The sequence below is a fragment of the Melanostigma gelatinosum genome (assembly GCF_949748355.1).
Source record: "Melanostigma gelatinosum genome assembly, chromosome: 24".
Classification (NCBI taxonomy): Eukaryota; Metazoa; Chordata; class Actinopteri; order Perciformes; family Zoarcidae; genus Melanostigma; species Melanostigma gelatinosum.
In genome coordinates, this window is record NC_136657.1 from 2,173,990 (window position 1) to 2,193,731 (window position 19,742).

General features: G+C 44.4%; 2 protein-coding genes across 2 annotated transcripts in view; one reads left to right on the plus strand and one right to left on the minus strand.

Annotated features, from left to right (window-relative positions):
- Positions 1-5,642: 5,642 nt before the first annotated feature.
- On the plus strand, positions 5,643-7,849 carry LOC306797261 (adenosine receptor A2b-like; the record flags this gene model as incomplete). Its single annotated transcript, XM_079296528.1, has 4 exons — positions 5,643-5,822; positions 5,933-6,067; positions 6,839-7,023; positions 7,129-7,849. 4 exons carry the CDS (start codon positions 5,643-5,645, stop codon positions 7,847-7,849), a joined length of 1,221 nt encoding a protein of 406 aa, XP_079152654.1.
- A 1,268-nt stretch (positions 7,850-9,117) lies between these two features.
- The window catches only part of LOC306797451 (dystrophin-like), a 218,733-nt gene continuing 208,108 nt past the window's right edge, over positions 9,118-19,742 (minus strand). Inside the window, 7 exon segments of the mRNA XM_079296817.1 lie at positions 9,118-11,338; positions 11,340-11,422; positions 13,560-13,649; positions 14,025-14,139; positions 15,170-15,413; positions 15,759-15,917; positions 17,853-17,918. Coding sequence (XP_079152943.1) covers positions 11,192-11,338; positions 11,340-11,422; positions 13,560-13,649; positions 14,025-14,139; positions 15,170-15,413; positions 15,759-15,917; positions 17,853-17,918 — 904 coding nt within the window. The 3' untranslated portion in view covers positions 9,118-11,191.

Consider the following 19,742-nt stretch of genomic DNA (forward strand, 5'->3'; position numbering starts at 1 on the left):
GCAGAATGGGAAGCAGTCCACACATTCTCTGGCTGTTCTTCTCACACAGTACTCACAGAACCGAGAAGAGGGTGAGGAGCAGACAAATCCCAAGATCAACAGGATCCCTAAAGAGTCACCAGATGTTCCATATGATGTGGACATCCACAGATACCAGGGACCCAAACAGCCTTCAATGCCACCAGATGGAGCTAAAAAGACTGTCTGCTCCCTGAAGTTACTTGCTCAACAAGCAGTCGTGGTTAGCAGATCTTCAGAGGCCAACCTTAGTTTTCTACAGGATGTTCTTACTCAGTCCAACTGCCCGGAATTCCATGGATACAACACAAAACAAAGCAGGGAGCAGGGTCATCTCCCTCAGGCCAAGACAAAAGTGCTCTACCTACCCCTGATTGACATGAAGCCATCGGACCCCGATACGATGATGACCGCCATGACCAGAGTCCAAGAGCTCACATCTGAAACTGGTCAAGATTTCAGTGTGTTGACATGCGACCAGCAGCTCTATCGGGTTGCAGTGCAAGTTAAATGGGCCCACCCGGATAGGTTCCAAGACATGCACTTACGTCTTGGAGGGATGCACGCACTGATGAGTTTTGTTGGGGCTGTTGGTTCACTAATGGCTGAAAGTGGGCTCTCCAGTGTCCTGTCAGAAGTGTTTGGAGGGGTTACAAAGATGTTGGATGGGAAGAAGTTCCCTCAGAATGTACGGGCCCTGCGGATGATGGCGGAGGAGGTGTTACGGAGCCTGATCACAGATGGCCATTTTCAGAAAGCAGATGACCTGAGGAGAGCCTTGGATCACATAGCGAGACAGAGCAGGACAGCCAAACTTTGGATTGAGGTGTTGGTTCAACCAGTGTTGCTGATGATGTCCTACATCCGGGCCGAACGTGAGGGTGACTGGCTTCTCCATCTGACCACATTCCGTAAGATGCTTCCCTACTACTTTGCAGCTGGCCATGTCAACTATGCCAGGTATGGCCTCTACTACCTCCGTTGCATGGAAAAGCTTCCTCCATGTGTCCAAAGCTATTTCCTCCAGGGGCAACATGTCACAAGACACCTCAGTGGAATATGGAATGGCCTGTGGAGTGACCTGTTCATAGAGTCCACCTTCATGAGGTATGGCCATAGTGCAGGGGGGATCATTGGGATAACCCTGAAGCCAGAGGCACTAAAGATCTGGGCACTGAGCCGCCACATCTGCTGCAAGATCGAGTCAGACATGAGGGAGATGGAAGAGGAGACAAATACTTACAAAGTTCAGCTCTATCACAAAGAGGAGAGTAAAGCCAGGGTTATGGCAGACGCCAAGGACAGGGCTAGACTTTGTCAGAAACTGGATGCCTGCCTCCATCCATTGGAACCCTACGAACATCCAGCAGACAGCATTGTGAACATCACCAGCGGGAAGATAGCCCCACCACCTGTCAATGTAGACAATGCCGTGCAGATTGGAGAGGCCATGTTAGAACATTTTGAAAAGACCTTGCCTGAGGGATTCTACTCCACCATCTCAAAGAAAGTGAAAACAATGACACTAACAAAGAAATCCATCCAGGTTGGAGACTCCAACTTGTGTGATATAAATGTAATCTACTCAAGGGTCATCGCACTGTTCTCCAGTGACCGCAGTGTTGACGTGAAGGATGTTCTTGCCTACGAGCTGGCACCAGTCCCAACTGCCATGTTTACAGAGGAAGGAATGCGACTTTGCAAAGGCAAGTCCACATTGAAGAAGTCACTCCAGGTGGAAGTCTCAAAGAGGAAAGCCGGTGATGCAGACATCACTGTCATTGATGGGTCAGCGCTTCTTTGGACCATTCACTGGCCAGCTGATGGCACTGTAGCTGATTTCATCAAGAATGTCAAGGCACGGCTAACTTCATACCTGCTAGAGAGTGATGTCTACCTTATCTTTGACAGATACTACGACTACAGCATCAAGTCCGTCACTAGAGATGTCAGGGAGACATTGGTCATCAAGAAACATCATCTTCTCCTAACAACCAAGCTACCGGCTCAGAAGGTTGTCCTGTCCTCCATTGAAAACAAGAAACAGCTGAACAGATTACTATGTGATGAACTGAGCAAAGACAGGCTATTCCATCTACAGAGCACAAAAAAACACAAGTTGGTGGTGACAGGTGAGGACCCATGTCCCATCGAGATCAGCATGGAAGAAAAGTTGACCCGATATGATCTAGAAAATCAACAAGAAGAAGCTGACACCATCATTGTCCAACAGGTCCTGAGGTGTGCTGGAGAAGCCCATCAAATCACTGTGGTTTCAGATGATACAGATGTGTTTGTCCTACTCCTTCACCATTACCATGAGGCAAGGCTGGATGTACCCCTCATCATGGAATCCCCACGAAAGGAAAGAGTAATAGTGGACATCAAGTCAACACTGGCCAAGCAGACACAAATTGTTGAACATCTTTTACCAGCCCATGCCATTTCGGGATGTGACACTGTAGCGTCTTACTACGGGGTGGGGAAAGGCTCTGTCATCAAAGCCCTGAAAGCTGGTTACGACCTATCGGCCATTGGCAATTTGGATGCACCATTCCAGCAAGTCCTTAATCAAGCCACTGCCTTTATCTCAGCCTGTTATGGCGTAACAGAGAGCACAGACATGTCGCACACAAGGCTACTTGTCTGGGGAAAAAAGAATGGGAAAGGCCACATGTCTGCACCTAATCTAGCTGCTCTACCTCCAACAAAGGAAGCATTCGTTGAAAATGTTAAGAGGGCCCACTTCCAAGCATACCTGTGGCGAAACCTCAATATGAATCAGTCAATAGTACAGAACCCGGAGGAATTTGGATGGAAGAAAGACAAATGCAACAGGTCACTAATTCCAACCCACCTACCAGAGGACACCAAACTTGTGCCAGACTATATTCTAAAGATGATCCGATGTGGCTGCAAGAGTAACACCCCTTGCAACTCCAAGAAATGCAGCTGTAAAGAGCATGGTTTGCCATGCACAATGTTCTGTGCATGTTTCATGGTAGGATGCTCAAGATCCTAATACCAGACTGCAAGATGTGTCCTAACCAGGAAGTTACTGCTGTTGTTTTTGAGTGTTATTCTGTTTGGTATTGGTATTGTATTTTGTCCTTATTGTCTTGTTATGTCTTAAATTTCTAAAATCAAAATAAACATTGTAAAAAAAAAAGGAAGTCACTAAAGTTTCATTCAAGTTGTGTAATGTTGAAAATAACTCCTGCTACCAAAACGGTTTTGCTGGCATGGCCTGAAAGGGTTAATATTCATAGATTTGTAGTGCAAGACATTTTTACATCACCCTTTGTATGAATAAACACTAGAAAAAGCTAATTTGATTTGTTACTTCAATATATTGCATGAAATGTCATGAATCTTGGTTTTTGTGTGATTTTAGTGATTTGGCCATGAAAGGGTTAATATCTCAAAATGCTCAAGGGATATCACCGAGCACCCTCCTGGATTTTGAAGAGGTACCCCTAAGCTACAAGAAACAGAAAAAAAAAAAACTTTATCCGACAAAACAAGGTTCATCAAAAAATCAGGCTTTGGCTCCCGGACTAATTGAGATCATTAGGAAAATAACTTTTTTGAAATCATTTTGTTGAAATCATGTCATACATCGATCAAAAGAAGAGTGATTATTGCCCAAACGTTGTCAGAGCTATGCTCCCAAAGTCAGTTAGGGATGACCTCATGAGTCACGTCACATAATGTGATCAGACCAGAAGCACTCAGAGGGAGATCATCTTGCGGTAAGTCACGCGCTGACACATACTCTAAGATACTGAAGAGAATGTGGTCTTTCATGGAAGAGATGAAAGTTAAGATCGACTCACACAAAATGTACCCCAAGTATCATCCGTTCTTCTGGTTCAATGACGAACGTTCAACTCCTGGCTCAGCATATTATGAGGACGCACATGCTGAACCTTGGCCAGGTGCACCAGCGCAGCAAGAACTAAGGAAAAGGTCAGTTCAGGCATTCGCGGAGGCGCTGATGGTTTCGCGGATTTTCAAAAAACCAAATCTGAACTGGACCACTGCAGACCCCGAGGCCATCACTATGCGTCTGTTTGAAAGAACGTGGATCGAAGTCCAGGATGTCGATTTTGATCCCAAAACATTTAAAAAAATTGACAAGGCCATTTTCAAGAAACTGTGTAAGAAGTGGGGCAATTCAAAAGAGGTGCTGTTGTCCATGAAATTAGAGGAACGAGAACTTGGGAACTGCATTGCCTTCTGTGTCCAATATCACCTGACACGACCCAAACAGCGCAACACCATCTGCAAGTTCTTCAGATGTGGAAAGAAGGATCAGGAAACAACCTACATGGATAGACCAGACACATCACAGACAGAGGGGATGGACAGATGTGCTGTCAGCCCTCTCAGGGGAAGAAATGAGAGCCAGGTGAAGTCCAGTCCGGACGACACACAGAGCTTTTCAGAGGTTCATGAAGTCTTAATCCATAGAGGTTGCAGCCTCATGTGTCAACTCTGCCCTCTCCTATATCGCTCCAAGTGAAGAGCCTGTAATTAATCCGGGCATCACTCCCCCTCAACTAAAGAACGAAGGTTCTGATTCAACTAGCTCAGTACATGAGGACGCACTTTCTGAACCTTGGCCAGGTGCAATAGCACAGGAAGAACTAAAGAACGAAGGTTCTGATTCAATAACTAGCTCAGGATATTGAGACGCATCCCTTCAAGATGAACGCAACCTCAGAGGTCCAAAGTGAGACCTCAGCTAGAAGGCTTGAGTCTGTGTGATGTCTACTGTGATAGTAGATAACATCTGATAACTTGTACTGTAATAGTAGAAGTAATCAGATGTTCTAATAATCTGATAACGTGTACTGTGATAGTAGAAGTTATCAGATGTTCTAATAATCTGATAACTTGTACTGTGATAGTAGAAGTTATCAGATGTTGTAATAATCTGATAACTTGTACTGTGATAGTAGAAGTAATCAGATGTTCTAATAATCTGATAACTTGTACTGTGATAGTAGAAGTAATCAGATGTTCTAATAATCTGATAACTTGTACTGTGATAGTAGAAGTTATCAGATGTTCTAATAATCTGATAACTTGTACTGTGATAGTAGAAGTAATCAGATGTTCTATAACAACCATAACATAAGCACAGCAATCATTTGTGTAAAGTCTCTAATAAGTTACGTACGGCTGATTTGAAACTGTTGTCGTTCATTTACAATCCATCCATTAACATGTGGGCACGGCAACGAGCAGCAGGTTTGAATCCCTATCAGTGTGTGTAAATAGTGAACACTTTGGCTCTGCGAGAGTGTGTGTGTGTGTGTGTCATTGTTTTTGTCCCTTTCCAGGAACAAATTTCACCGGTCAGTTGGTCAGCACAAAGGCCACATGCTGTGCTTAATAACAACCACTGTTCCTCTCTCCATCATGTGTTTTCTTCTCCTCCTCAGTCTGTGTAATCACTATGGAAACAAATAATACATAAAGGAAGTGGGAGATTTGTACTCTTCTTGCATTAGACTTTCTTTGCAAACAGTTAAAACGCTTATTTGTTCAAGTTTTGTTTCCTTTTCTTTCCTTATCTCCAGGTTTTCCATGACTGTGGAGTCTCTGTCTCTCCCGTCATGAACGTGACTCCGGGCAGCTGTACGGCAGAGATGCCGTACGGATACCAACCCCGCATGAGGGCGCTTTACATCGCCACCGAGCTCGTCATCGCAGTGCTGGCCATCATCGGCAACTTCCTGGTCTGTCTGGCTGTCGGCCGCAACAAAAAACTCCGCACTGTCACCAATTACTTCCTGGTGAGGAAACCTGTTTCGACCCCATCTAAAATGTGACATACGAACCTGTGGTTTGAGGAAAACTACGAGCAGATATCTAAAGGACCAAAAGTGTGTTTTACTCTGTGAAGGTATCATTGTCAGTGGCGGATATCCTGGTGGGCTTGGTGGCCATTCCCTGTGCAGTGCTGACAGACCTGGGTCGACCTCACCACGACCTGCCCCTCTGCCTGGTGCTGCTCAGCATCCTGATGGTGCTCACACAGGTAGGAGCATCTAACCTGGTGGCTTTGGGGATCGATTGCCGGTTTGGAATCCTGCAGGGCAAGAGCGCCACCTATAATGTCCCTTCATACAGAATTGATCAAACCTTCGACCTACGAAGGTTTCTTTTATTTTCTGTTCATGCCAAGGAACTAATATATTTCCCCATCATGCTTAAGACTCTGTAGTGCAGGGGTCTTCAACGTTTTTCAGGCCAAGGACCCCCAAACTGATAGAGAGATGGAGCAGGGACCCCGGACTATATATATTGTATAAAATTGTGTTTTATATTAAACTGGGCCTAGTGCCATGTGTAAACATACCTCTTTATTGTGCATTCAATACTAAGCTATTCAAATAATACACGGGTTCATATCGTCATGTTTTTATTGTAAACATGTGCAAGGTACAGAGAGTAGGGCGGCCGTGCCACTGCCTTTTATAAACACACCTTGTCAGCTGAATGCCAATATCAACATTGTCTGTCAATTGCATGATAATCATGCACACAAGCTGTTCACACTGATGTTTTCATTTTCAACATAAATGTAGAAAACAAAATGAATGATGGCCTATTAGTGCCACTGCCATGCATAAACACACCTGTTATCTTGCATACAACACTCAACTATTAAAATATGGACAAATTCATGTTTGGGGAAATTTTTGAAAATTGTCGAATCAACTTACAATTTCGCGGACCCCCTGCAGTACCGCCGCGGACCCCCTGTTGAAGACCTCTGTTGTAGTGTATGGTCTCCTTTCTCTTCCAGAGCTCCATCCTGAGTCTGGTAGCGGTAGCAGCAGAGCGTTACATGGCCATCCTTCTGCCCTTCCAGTACCAGCGTGTCATGAGCCCCAGGAACGCCCAGCTGGCCCTGCTGGTCACCTGGGGCCTGGGAGCCATCTCCGGCACTGTGCCGCTCATGGACTGGAAGAGACAACCAGCAAACTCTGAGTAAGAGAACGAGATGGATGGATGAAGATACACGTCGCATGCCAGTTTCATTTGCCTGCAGTATTGTCACCATACACTCTTTCATTTTGGTCCCTGTTATTCCAGCTACTGTATCTTCACTTGTGTGGTGGACATGAACTACATGGTGTACTTCAACTTCTTCTGCTGCCTCGTGGTGCCGCTGGTGGCCATGCTCGTCATCTACGGCCACATCTTCCTCACCGTCCGCCGCCAGCTCCGACGCATCGCTGTGGCCAGGGGGACCGCAAAGGACCCAAGAGCCGCGGGCAGCGGGAGCACCGGGACAGATGACATTGGAAGTTCTTTTGCTGAGGGAACCACGGGAGGGGGAGCAGATATCATAACAGGCAGACAAGCCAGAGATGAGGTGGGGAAATGTGAGGGTGAAGTGAGAGCTGGGGAAGAAGTAGAGTCCGGCATTGGGTCTCTCATTGAAACCGAGACTACCACTGCCTTTACAACGCCAGGGTTCAGGATCACCTCAGCTGGCTCTGCTCCTGCTGACCCCCCTCCCAGAGAGTCCAACGAGGCCAAATCCAACCTTCGCACCCGTCAGGCGATGCGCAAGGCCACCTCCCTCTTCCTGGTCCTGTTTCTCTTCATGGTATGCTGGATGCCCATCCACCTCATCAACTGCGTTCTACTGTTCTGCCCACAGCGTGACGTGCCCATGTCACTCACACTAGCGGCCATTTTGCTTTCCCACGCCAACTCGGCCCTCAACCCGATCCTCTACGCGTACAGGATGAGGTCCTTCCGATACACTTTGATAGGAATGTGGAGCGTTAGGCCAAAACGCCAGTAGAGTAGAACTCTGTCACAAGTAAGTAAGTCAAATTTATTTATAAAGCGCTTTTCACAGAGAAAAGTCACAAAGTGCTGAACAGGGCAGAAATTACAAGCATAAAAAACATGGAGCCAATAATTTGCATGAAAATAGAAAATGAAAACAGTTTAAAAGCAGGTCGAGGACATGGGTTTTACCCAAGAGGTGCGTTTTGAGCTGGTTTCTAAAAGTGTTCACAGAGTCTGCGAGGTGTGGGGGTGCAGGCAGAGCATTCCACAGCCTCGGTGCTACTGCCTCAAAGGCTCGGTCGCCACGGGTCTTAAGGCGTGTGCGTGGGACAGACAGAAGACCCTGCTGAGGGCGCATATGGATGCTTGGTCAGGACCCTTTGGTGTCACTTTGTAACGCATTGGGTTTCTTGGCACCACTTAGGTTTAGGCTAACAACTATTTGGCTAGGTCTAGGAAAACACAACGGTTCGGGTTAAACCTACCGACATAAGTTAAGGACACTACATTACGTCATGTACTCTACCATGCGTACGTTGCGTAATGTACTTGACCTAACATACTTTATGTACTGTACTTACGTGCAGGGTCTATTTGGGTCCACAAACAGACCAATTGCAAGTGACTCTTGTGTTTTTAGAGGACCCCCCCCCCCACCCAAATGTTGCTATTGAGGTTTTCCATAGTGTTTAAAATGTTTTGTTTTTTAGTTTTGCTGGTGTTAGAAGCATTTTTATTGAATTCATCAAGACTTTTCTCAGTTGTTTCATTCATCTTTCACCATGGAGGCATGCAAGATTCTTTTCATTTTTTCATGAAGTGAGTAATTGATGTACAAGAGATCATTTTGTGGGTGAAGTATTTCTTTCAAAGAAGTCAAATTTGACTTCTCTTGGTACATGAACAGCAGTCTGCTGGGTGAAAGTCCTGTTTGTGAAACCATCCCTCTGTACAAGAACCATTTTAAGTGATGTCTGTACAGACAGAAAGCTCCTGCACAATGCAGCAGTAGGAAAGTCCACTAAGGGTCATCTCTTGCACCACAAGAGACGTTATTATATTATTTCGTGCCCTTGTTGCAAATACTACAGAAGATAAGATGCAAAAACATGAGCTACTGTTGCAGCACACGACCCTCTACCTTTGTCCTTAACGTGAGAGGTAAGTAAGTGTGTAAGGTGCACTCGATTGCACTTTGCCCCATTTTCTGTAAAACTGGACACCATTTCTTTTTAGTGCTTTGTTAAAAATAAACAAATCAAAGAGGCAAGTCAAATGAACAGAACTGCGTGCTTTATTGGTGTACAGTAAAGCATTGTATAATACAGTCGTAAGGCATATATTTGGTGGAATCTGATATGTTGTGAAGTATTGACGCGTTATTTGAAAAAAAATGATGTGAGAATGAAACAAATGAAAAACAACAAAAAACAATCAAATTCAGTGTCTGGGTTCAAAAGAAAAGAAAAAAACTTGGATAAATGCTGCAAGAATATGATGCTGTAAAACAAACGACGCTCGCCATGGGCTCCTCGGAGTGGTTATACATTAAATAAAGATTGGAGTTCATTTAGTCACACACGCTAATATCGTAACACCTCACACGGCACAAAACAAGATAGCCTTTTAGCCAAAGACAAAAAAGACACCGCTAGAATAAACGCAACCCCCACACAGAAGACATATCTAGCATGACCCAGGTATGACAGTAGTGCACACAGATGCATCTGAATGGTGCTTTTAATACTCGAGGCATGAATCTCTGATGGAGGCGAGCGATGCAGTGAATGCATCTAAACATTCGGGTTGGTGGCTCCGTGAATCACTGGCGGAGGGAGTGCGGGGTGGAGCACGGTGGAGGGAATGGCCGAGTCAGACGAGGTAGAGCTCACGTTACCGGGCTTCCTAAAAGACGTCTCTGTCAGCGCTCGAACAGAAGAATTCCCTCAAAAATGATCTCGACCAGCAGCCCTGACACTGTAGTGCTCGGATTCAATGAAAATCACATTCTCCTCAGTTCCTCTCACAGTACTTCTGTACACAGTGTACTGCGTGTACTGTGTGTACTCAACAGGCCCTAAAAAGACTTTCATCAAATCCTTACTTAAGATGTACACACTCACACATAACTGACGATGTTTACATGCCCATATTCCACCATCATTCAGAATATGACAATATTCTGAATTTGATATGGCTCATGTAAACATATTTTATGTTTGGATTTTGTGAATGAAGTCATTATTCTAAATTCTGATTCAGACATGTGGAATATGTCGATATTATTCACAGGAATATTCGTGGAATATTCATATTCATTAGCCATGTAAACAGCTTATTAGGAATATTTGGTGCATAAACGTAGTCGGTGTGGTTAAAGGTGCAACAGAACACCCATCAGTGATGCTGACTGAAGAGATCAAACAGACCAGGAGGAGGGCCTGTTGGGAGACGCTACAAAGTTGCATCATGGGAAATGTAGGATTCAGTGTTTTTAACTAGCTTTACCCGAAGAAAAACCAACACCAAGAGGAGTTTCCCCCTGGACTACTTGAGAAAAGAAAAGATTACAGTCTCTACAACTATGTCGTTCAATTATTGGCAAATGGTATCAAATGGTAATTATTTCCCATATGTGCATTAGGTTTGACCTGGTACAGCCTGTTTATGCACACCGCACTGTGTTGAAAACAAATACGGGTTTTAAAAAGGTGTTGCCGTAGAGATGTGAATCACAGGGATGACGGATAGATGGACGGATGAGTGGATGGAAAACAATAATTCAAATACAACTTGAGGTTTGTCAGCCAAATCAAAAAAAAAAAAAAAAAAGCCGTAGTGTAATGTGGAAATTAGGCACGACCACACAAACACACACACACACAGACACACACACACACAGACACACACACACACAGACACACACACACACACACACACACACACACACACACACACACACACACACACACACACACAGACAACGTACTGTAAAGATCCAGGATGCCTGCATTACCTTGACAGTAGTGTACGCTGTTGTAGAAATGTTCCTCTTAGAAAGCACCCTCTTGATTACAATCACTTTTTTTTTTGATACAAATGTTTGAAATGCTTCCACAATTACAAAGAGATGGCAACTATCCGACCACGATGAACACACCTATTTGTATCTCATCTCTCTTTGCCCCCCCACCACCCATACTTGTTTTATACATTGCATAGAAGTTTAAAAACCAGCCTCTGTTATTAATAAAACAACTTCAGGACGTTGTAAGAAACTACTGAAACGTTTTCTTTTGTTGGGTTTTTTCCGCGTCATTGCTGGAACTGCAATCCTTCACAAAAATAGACGTTATATATTCTCTTTGTAAACTGTGTTTCCAATCCAGTTGATATGACTAGAAAAGCATGCGTTAGGGAGGGAGGGAGGACGAGGGGATGAAGGGTTGGAGGGGGGGGGGGGATCAGAAGGGCAGGGCCTCGTGCTGTTCGGCGCTCTGCTCGTCTGTCATCACGCTGACCAGTGACTCCATGGCACGGCCCAGATCATCGGCCATGTGGAACAAGCGGCCAATACGGGGACCTGGGGGGGGAATGCTTCCATGAAACACACTCACAAATCGTCAGATTGAACTTTTAAAATGCTCGTTTTCTCAATGGAGCTCGGATGGAGCGGTGCTATGCTAACATTGTAGCAGCTCAATCAACACTCAACACAACGTCAGATAGACGTAAACACGGCAGCGCCGTAATTGTTTGTGCCAAATGGGTAAATAAAGAGTCGTGATATATTCGTTAAAAGGTTTTCTGAATCTGCAGTTTTGATTTACAGAATATCATTTTACAGGGAAATCATTTCCAGAAGCAATACATGTTCAGGTGAGGGCTGTGATATGTGTAAATAATAAAACAAATATTAATCTACGCAAGTTTAGTCTTTTTGGGAGTTATCTATAGCAATAATAATAGTCCAAAATGATGTGCAATTGCATAGTTTGGTTCCATGAACCGCCGCCCACAACTTTTCATTTCATTTTTTAAGCAAATGAAAAAATAAAAATAAAATCAATGAGGTGAAAAGTGTGGTTATGATGCTCCGACGGGCCCTAGTGGGCCAAACGAGAGCACGAAGAAAGTGGCAGAGTAGTAAACAGCAGAAAAGGAAATTAAACACAGGGAAAGGGAGGGAGGACACTGCATCACCGCACCATGGCGCTTCCACTGTTGTGCGTTTTGTGCACAATTCTACCTGCTGCAGCAGCCAACAGTCAATCCCATTGATTTAGCCAATTGTGAGATTTCTATCAGGACCAGAAGTGGTACAAACATGGTGCCTGCATGAAGTTGAAGTAGAAGTTGAAGAGGTGGGGAAATGAGATGAGAACAAAAAAGGAGGGGGGGGGGGGGGGGGGGTCAAGTTGAGCCACTTACCGATCATGGGCGTCCCCTTCTCCCTGCTGGCTCATGGAGAGGAAGAGGAAGGAGGAAGAGGAAATAGAGAGAAAGAAAGAAATCAGCCTGGTGTTGGTAATAGAGAGAATGAAAGACGTTAGGCTTCACTTAAGGCGTACAGGTGTAATGAAGTTCAGTGTGCGCATTTGATTGGAGGGAAAAAGTATTCACAAGTTTATCGTGGTCATTCAGTGTCATTTGTATTCCCATAGCATGAACCTCAGAGTCTGAAAACAGAAGCCAATGTGCAAGTGCTTAAAGTCCAACTGTATAGAAGTCTGTGAGAAAATGACTCTACTTCTCTCTTGATTTATTACCTCAGCAAACATTGTAAACATGAGTTTATAGTCTCAATCTCTTGTGTCAAGTCTTCCTCAATACAGCATGATTTATTTAGTAAAATGTGGTCCTATTTAAACTAAAATAGACCATAAAGCAGGGTAGGTTTCAGGGCGTGGCTACCATGTGATTGACAAACCACAGGAATGTTCAGCGTTAGCGTTGTGCTAAAAGACTCTAATCTAGTCGGCTGTTGATTGTTTTTTACGGCAGGTACATCACAAACAGGCCGGTGAGCCAAAATTAGCAGAACAATTGGTATTACAGTTAACGTGAATTACGAATGCACCTTGCTAACCGAGCTAGCTCCCTAGCTAACTAGCGTCAGCATTAGCTGCTAACGGTATCTGGCCCCGTCAGGCATTGCTCCTCCCCAGCTCCACCCTCTCGTACAAATATGCTCCCTTCTGGTTCCAAAAAGCTAAGATGGCGACAGCTAAGATGGCAAACTTAAGGGAACAAAACCGTAGTTCACAAACCAATGGATGGCGTCATGGTAGCTACGTCCACTTCCTATTTACAGTTCATAGTTTGTCCCAAATCTTTACTTTGAGTTTGACTGAAGTTGCATTTCTTATTTTGATTAATCTAAATTGTTGGATGAGGACAAATATTAAAAGTTCTTATTGGAACCAACAACAGTGATTTCAAAGTGCGCCATCCTGAGGTAGACGTATAGGGAAACCTCCCAGCATGCAACAGGGCAACATTCATTGACATAATTCTCATTTTGTCCATATCTGCATCGCTACTGATGTTATTTTAGGACAACTGGATATAATGTGATGTTCATTTTCATGTTCAAGTTGAATGCCTTTAGTAAAGCCTCACTTCAAAAAATGTTTTTTTATCCTTTCAGAAATTGTCATAATTTCATCTAAATATGATTTTAAACAGGTGGCTATTGTGTAGGTGTCGGTGGTCAGTACCCTGGCTATGAGGAAAAGAATTATTGAGCTGTTCCATCACTTCCTCCAACCCAGATGCATCTTGGGAGGGGCTGGACAGCTCGTCATCACCTGAAAACAGGAAGGAGGTGATGTTTTTCAATTTGTCTGAATTATTTCAGACACTCACATCCCAGCACTTCTATCTTTGTGAAGACCCTCATTGACAGAAAGCATTCCCTACCCCCTGAAGTCGAGGTACTTTGCTGAAGGTCTGAAACTCAAATTGGTCCTCATAAAGATATATGTTCACACACAACACGTTTAAACTGATTTTGGTCCAATGTAGAACATCGTCTACATTGGATGATGTGGACGATGCCACAGCTTGTATGGCATCTACAAGCTGTGAAATCATCTCTATTTATATCCTCCATGTTTTTAAAACGGTGGACGCAAATGAAAGGATAGCAGTCAGTGTATGTGTGTGTGTGTGTGTGTTCTTACACATTGTATCAGTAGTTTGGCTGGCAACCATACGTAGCAGTGGGAGGGAGGAGTCGGAGCGTTGAGAGGAGGTGGAAGGAGAGGACAGTGCTGTGCCGTTCACCTTGGAATCCGTCTGACACACACACATACACACACACACACACACACACACACACACACACACACATTAGACACACAGCAAAAGCGCCGCACAGCTTAATTAGAGGAGTCAAAAGGGGAGTGAAGTGTGTGTGTGTTGGTCTAAGGAGTTGGCCCGATCCTCTGTGTCAGCTGTTACTGGCAGCTAGACATCGCAGAGGAAAGCTGCTTCAGCTCGAAGCTCACCGGTCAGAACTTCACACCAACTTTGAGACTCTGTTTTATTGAGCCAGGACACCAAGCTAGGGAGCTGGGTCCTCAAGGGCATGTTGAACAGAAGATTGTTGAGTGGGCAGAAGCAGTTTTGGCGTAATTGTTTCCACAATCTGCTGAGGGATCTGAAGCAGCTTTGTCATTTCTTTACTTTCAAAGCTTCTATTGAGGTTTTGGAACGAAGCTTTGAATGTTTGTCGTTCTATTTTATGATGTCATCACCCTGAAAAAAAACCCTCTTTCGAACTAAATCCTAAATTTGAATAAAGAGATTCATGGTGTTGGTCCTCTTTTATTAAATTAACTTTCTTCAATGATTAAAACTCGTCCGTGCTGCAAGCTAAACGCCAACAAATATGGATTGAAGCAGAATATTTCGTAGGATAAAAACAGAAATGAAATGATTACATTATTTGAAGGTTTTTGTCTGGTTCATTCAACTTAGTTCCATCCTCTCGTGTTCGTTTTAGTTCTAATAAACCAAGTGGGCGACGGCCAAAATACTGAACTTGAGGCATCAAAACCGTAGTACACACATATACAGTCTATGGTCAGAAGTAGGCATCTAAAGGGGCTTATTTTGTATTGCAGATATGGTGAATAATCATAGGAGAATTGATGTATTCAAGAATGTTGGAACATCAATGAGAATATCCTTCAGTTCACACAAAGAGCTGAGGCATGGTGGTTCTTTTGGGTGACACTTGAGCAGCGACAGAAAATGACACAGCAGATGTAAATTTGTCCACTCAGCGTCTGTATGCAGAGAGCCACAGTGAGTGGACGAGTACCTGCTCCAGCAGCTGTCTCAGCCGGTGCAGTTGGGACTCCAGCTGTTTGTTGTGGTCCTCCAGGATCTGCATACGGGCTTCCAGGCGTCCCTTGTGCTGCCGCAGCAGCTTGGCCTCGGCGATAAGCTCGGCGTCGCGCGCACTCTGCGGCGACGCCGGGAGCATCTCCGGGGGCGAGGGCAGCGGGGACAGGCCCTTCCTGTCGTGGGCCTTCTTCAGGCGGTCGTACTCGGACTGCAGCTTCCTGTGGCGAGGTCAGCAGAGGAATTAATTCGTGGTTTGACAAAAAATATTAATTTTAATGCAGCAAAAACTATAACGCCCCCATGATGCTTTCAAATGGAACCTTGAAGGAGATGTTTTCACGGCAACATAAAATAGATATTTTACAATATATAAATGACGACCTGTTAAACACTAGCTCTAATCAGCTTATAATATAAAATGAAAACTATTAATGCCGAGATGGTTTTTATTCAAATACAAAGTATTTATTTCCTAATTGTGTGTTTTCATGCATATAACCTGACCGAGAGTGAAGACGCAGCCAACAGAAGACAGTAACGGGGGGACGGGTCTGTCCACTGACCTGTTCTCTTGTTCCAGGTCATTGAGGACCCTCTCCAGCTCTCCTTTCTCCTCCGTCTCCATGGAGATAAGGATCTGGGCGGGGCTGCGGGGCTGGCTGAGAGGAGAGCCTTGGTTCAGAGACTGGCAGTAGTGCTGGATCAACATGTGCTCGTCATCGCTGCAAACGCACACACGGCAAACATATACACACATGCAGATAGTGTCTCACTCACACACACACACACACACACACACACCCACACACACAGGAGAAGAAAAAAAATCAGCAAGTGACTGAAAGAGCTGCCGACCAGGAGTGCACCACAGAAGAAGAATCTGAAACACGCTGGTGATTTAGGACCGATTTGATCGACCAACTTTTAAAGGGGGTGGGGGGGGGTAATTAGGCCAGGTATTTAGATGCTGCTGTTTTCACTGCTTTCAGCTCAGCCAGTCTTCCATTCTGAATAATAAAGGAGCGGCAGACATGTGCCGTATGAGAACAACAAATCCCCTTTAACATGATTGCTGACTTGAAAGTAAGACTCGAGAGCAGTGATTCTCAACTGGTCGCGGACCCGTTTTCAGTGGGTCGCGGGCTCTTGCCTGGCAAAAAAAAAAAAATGTGATTTTATTTTGAAGGGCATTTTTTATGCAGCGGAATTATTCCAGCATTTACGGCACTTGTTCAGCGGTGCAGGAAAAACACCGACCAATGCATGGTGAATCACATCACGTGATGCAGCTCGGCCAATCAAATATGAGTAGTCTGACGAGTTTCCTGACTTGAGTGACACACGGGGGAGAGACGAGGATACAGACAGCAGAGCAGGACTGTTGAAGTGAGAGTTGTGAAAGTCAAATCATAGGACGATCTCCAAAAGAGAGAAATGTCCAGAGAGACCAGAGTCATTAGACTCTGAAGAATTCACCTCTGTGATTCTGTCCAGTCAGTCTAATGACTCTGACTGGACAGACTCATAGAGGTGAATAAATATATATATATATATATATATATATATATATATATATATAAATAAATAATTTGGGTCGTGGCTTGTCATTAAGGGGTGATGGTGGGTCCCGCAGCCAGACCAGTTGAGAACCACTGCTCTAGAGTGTGTAGCTCTCTCAGCTCTGGTTTAAAACAGCCTCCGGATCTTTTTTTTTTGCTTCATCAAGCGAGCTGCATTTGAAAGTTATGTTGATGTGTTACACTGGAGCAAATTTTTTTTACTCTGCAATTCTAATTACAGGCTTGACTTTGCATGTCAGTGTGGACTGATTGCACTTTCCGCTTCATTGTCCCTGAAGCATCCGTCATTCTTCCAGCCCACTTTAGGTGAAACCACGCCCACTTCTGTGTGTTGAAAGCCTGACACAGCGTTGGCTGTGCTGTGATTGGCTCGTACAATCTTTCTGGAACCAGTGTAGCATGAGAGCATGGTAGAATTTACGAGCTAGCTAGCTTAGCTGCTAAAAACAGTGGGCTGGAAATGAGTCTCGCAGCAGACATACTAAAATACATGAACATTTTTCACATCTGTAAGCGTCCACAGACTATTTGCTTTGAGGGTATGTATCTTATATATATATTATTACATTTAAAACTGCAACACTCTCTGTACCATGCAAAACATCCTGTTGAAAATAATCAGATTCCTTCGCAGTAAGTACGTTTTTAGGGGAATCGGAGAAAGCAAATGCATAGTTACAGTGGTGTGTTAAAACAGATTGCAAACATATATGCTTCCATGAATATTGTACTTTTACATAAGAGTTAATTGGGATGCTGGGATTTTGTTAATGAGATGCATTTTAACTTTATATCCCAATTATAATCACCTGGAGAAAATCTCTCTCAGGACAATATAAATACAATCTATCAGATAGTAAGTGGTAATATCAGGGACACATATTTCTATAGGATATGATGGCGCTAACGTGAGGTTGTTTCCGGAATATTGAGCACATATAAACATAAGTCACTGACGTATATCCCAACCAGCCAATGGGAACAAAGACGACATAGCCAGTACACACATTAGCGAGCCAATCGGTGAGTGAGGAGGGTTGGCAAACACAAAGCAAGCAAACAAAAAGCGGTTCTCACATGCTCTCATTGGGTGAGATACTGTCATTCAGATAAGAGCCATTACGATTCTCCATTTCTGCTAACCTGCGGAGGGGGAAGAAACAGAGCAGTCAGTCCCGAAGTTGCAGATTCTGGAGAGAATTTCCCCCTCAAATCAGAATTAATATGTCATATTGATATGGATTTCTTCAGAGGGTAATCTAATGTGCAGTCGGATACGGAAACACTTACTCGCTGAATATGTAACTTTCTGCTGCTAGGGGTCTATCTATCAAAACTATTACAGAAGACTCAGTTTGGTGACGTCCTAAAGCAGCTCGGGATCATGGGAGCTGTTGTCTTCACCACCACTGATGTCATTGCAGTCAGCTTCTCCCGGTTAGGATTCCTTCAGGAGCCGAATTATCGCAACCCAAAACCAACCAGGTGATTCAAAATGGTAAAAAAACTCTAATTAAAGCGATTTCACTGTCAAATAAAAACAGTGTTTCTCTGACGCCGCCCGGCTGCCGCTAATGTTTCTCTGGTAACGTACAATACAAATAGTTCAAAAAAAAGTTACACTAATTGTGTGCAAACAGCAGCAGTAATAGTGGAGATTTTGGTGATCGTGGTGTTATTATGTTGAGACTGTTGGAGTTCCTCTGTGTTATCATTTTACCCGTAACAGATGAAATGATAGACACCCACACGCTGTGTGCAGCCCTCTGTAACCCTCTGTGCTCTATTTTATAGTGTGCCGCTGGCAGTACAGAATCATTGCTGCACCTTCAGTACCTGGCCACCCAGAACCCCCTATGAGAGGTTCTACAGAGAACCTTGTACGGTGTAATGTTAACAATCAGCACCCTCTATAGAGTTTCTATCCAGAACCCTTTCCACCTTCTGCTAACAACAACCCACCTGGGGGGGTTCTACCAACAACCCTTGTGTATTCCAGAAATGTAATCTACAACTCACCCAGGGTTCCTCGTGAGGCTCCTCAAGGACAATGGCTGATGTGTTGCAGCGCTACCCACAACAATCACGGCTCACAATCACAGCTTTGGGGGAATGTTTTAACACACAATCGTTAAAGAACTCTTTCTTCCAAAAAAGGGTTATTTGGATGAAAAGGGTCCTTAATGGAACCCTTATTCCTATAGAGAACCCTTTAAGAACCAGAGGGTTCTTCAGAAGGAAATGCTTCTGGGTAGAACCTCAAACCTCTAACTCCACTAGATCAGTGTCCTCGTGGTTGGAGTGTGAGCCCGAAAATCAAACAGAATAAAGAAAAGTAAAAGAACTGCTTGGTGCTTGGCAGTGAGCGTTTCAGCAGCTGGACGGTGACATCTGCCCAGGCCGATGTATTTGTACTCATAAGCTGCTGCACGCTGCAGAAACTAGAGATAACCTTGTGGTGTCGGGACCGTCCGCTCACTGGAGGCTTAATTATGTTACTTATTCACCCTACCACCTCCCTTTAATCTGCTGGATGGTATCTGGAATCCGCCAGATCTAGATGCGACGGGGGCTGAGAGCACAGGGCCAGAGGGAAGTGTGACTCAGCATATGTGTCTGTCGGCGTGCGCTTGTGTGTATTTATGTGTGTGTGTTAGCCCGAGGCAACAGTGAGTGGTGTCAAGTAAACACTGGCAGGGATCAAAGACCCGGCCAACACAGACCTCATACTGACTCCACGGAGGACCGCCAACAGTGCACGAGCGACTGATTCAGCGGCCGATTGATCAGCGGCTTGATTGACTCATAGTCTGATTGATTTGACTGCTTCTTGTCCCCTCAGCGGTGGGTTTCTGGGAGCACTTAGACTCACTGCAAACTCTGAAAGATTTTTGTGAATAAGCTCCGACTGACTCAATGTGGCAATGTCAATGTTTTTTTAACATTAACAAATGCACGAACTGGACT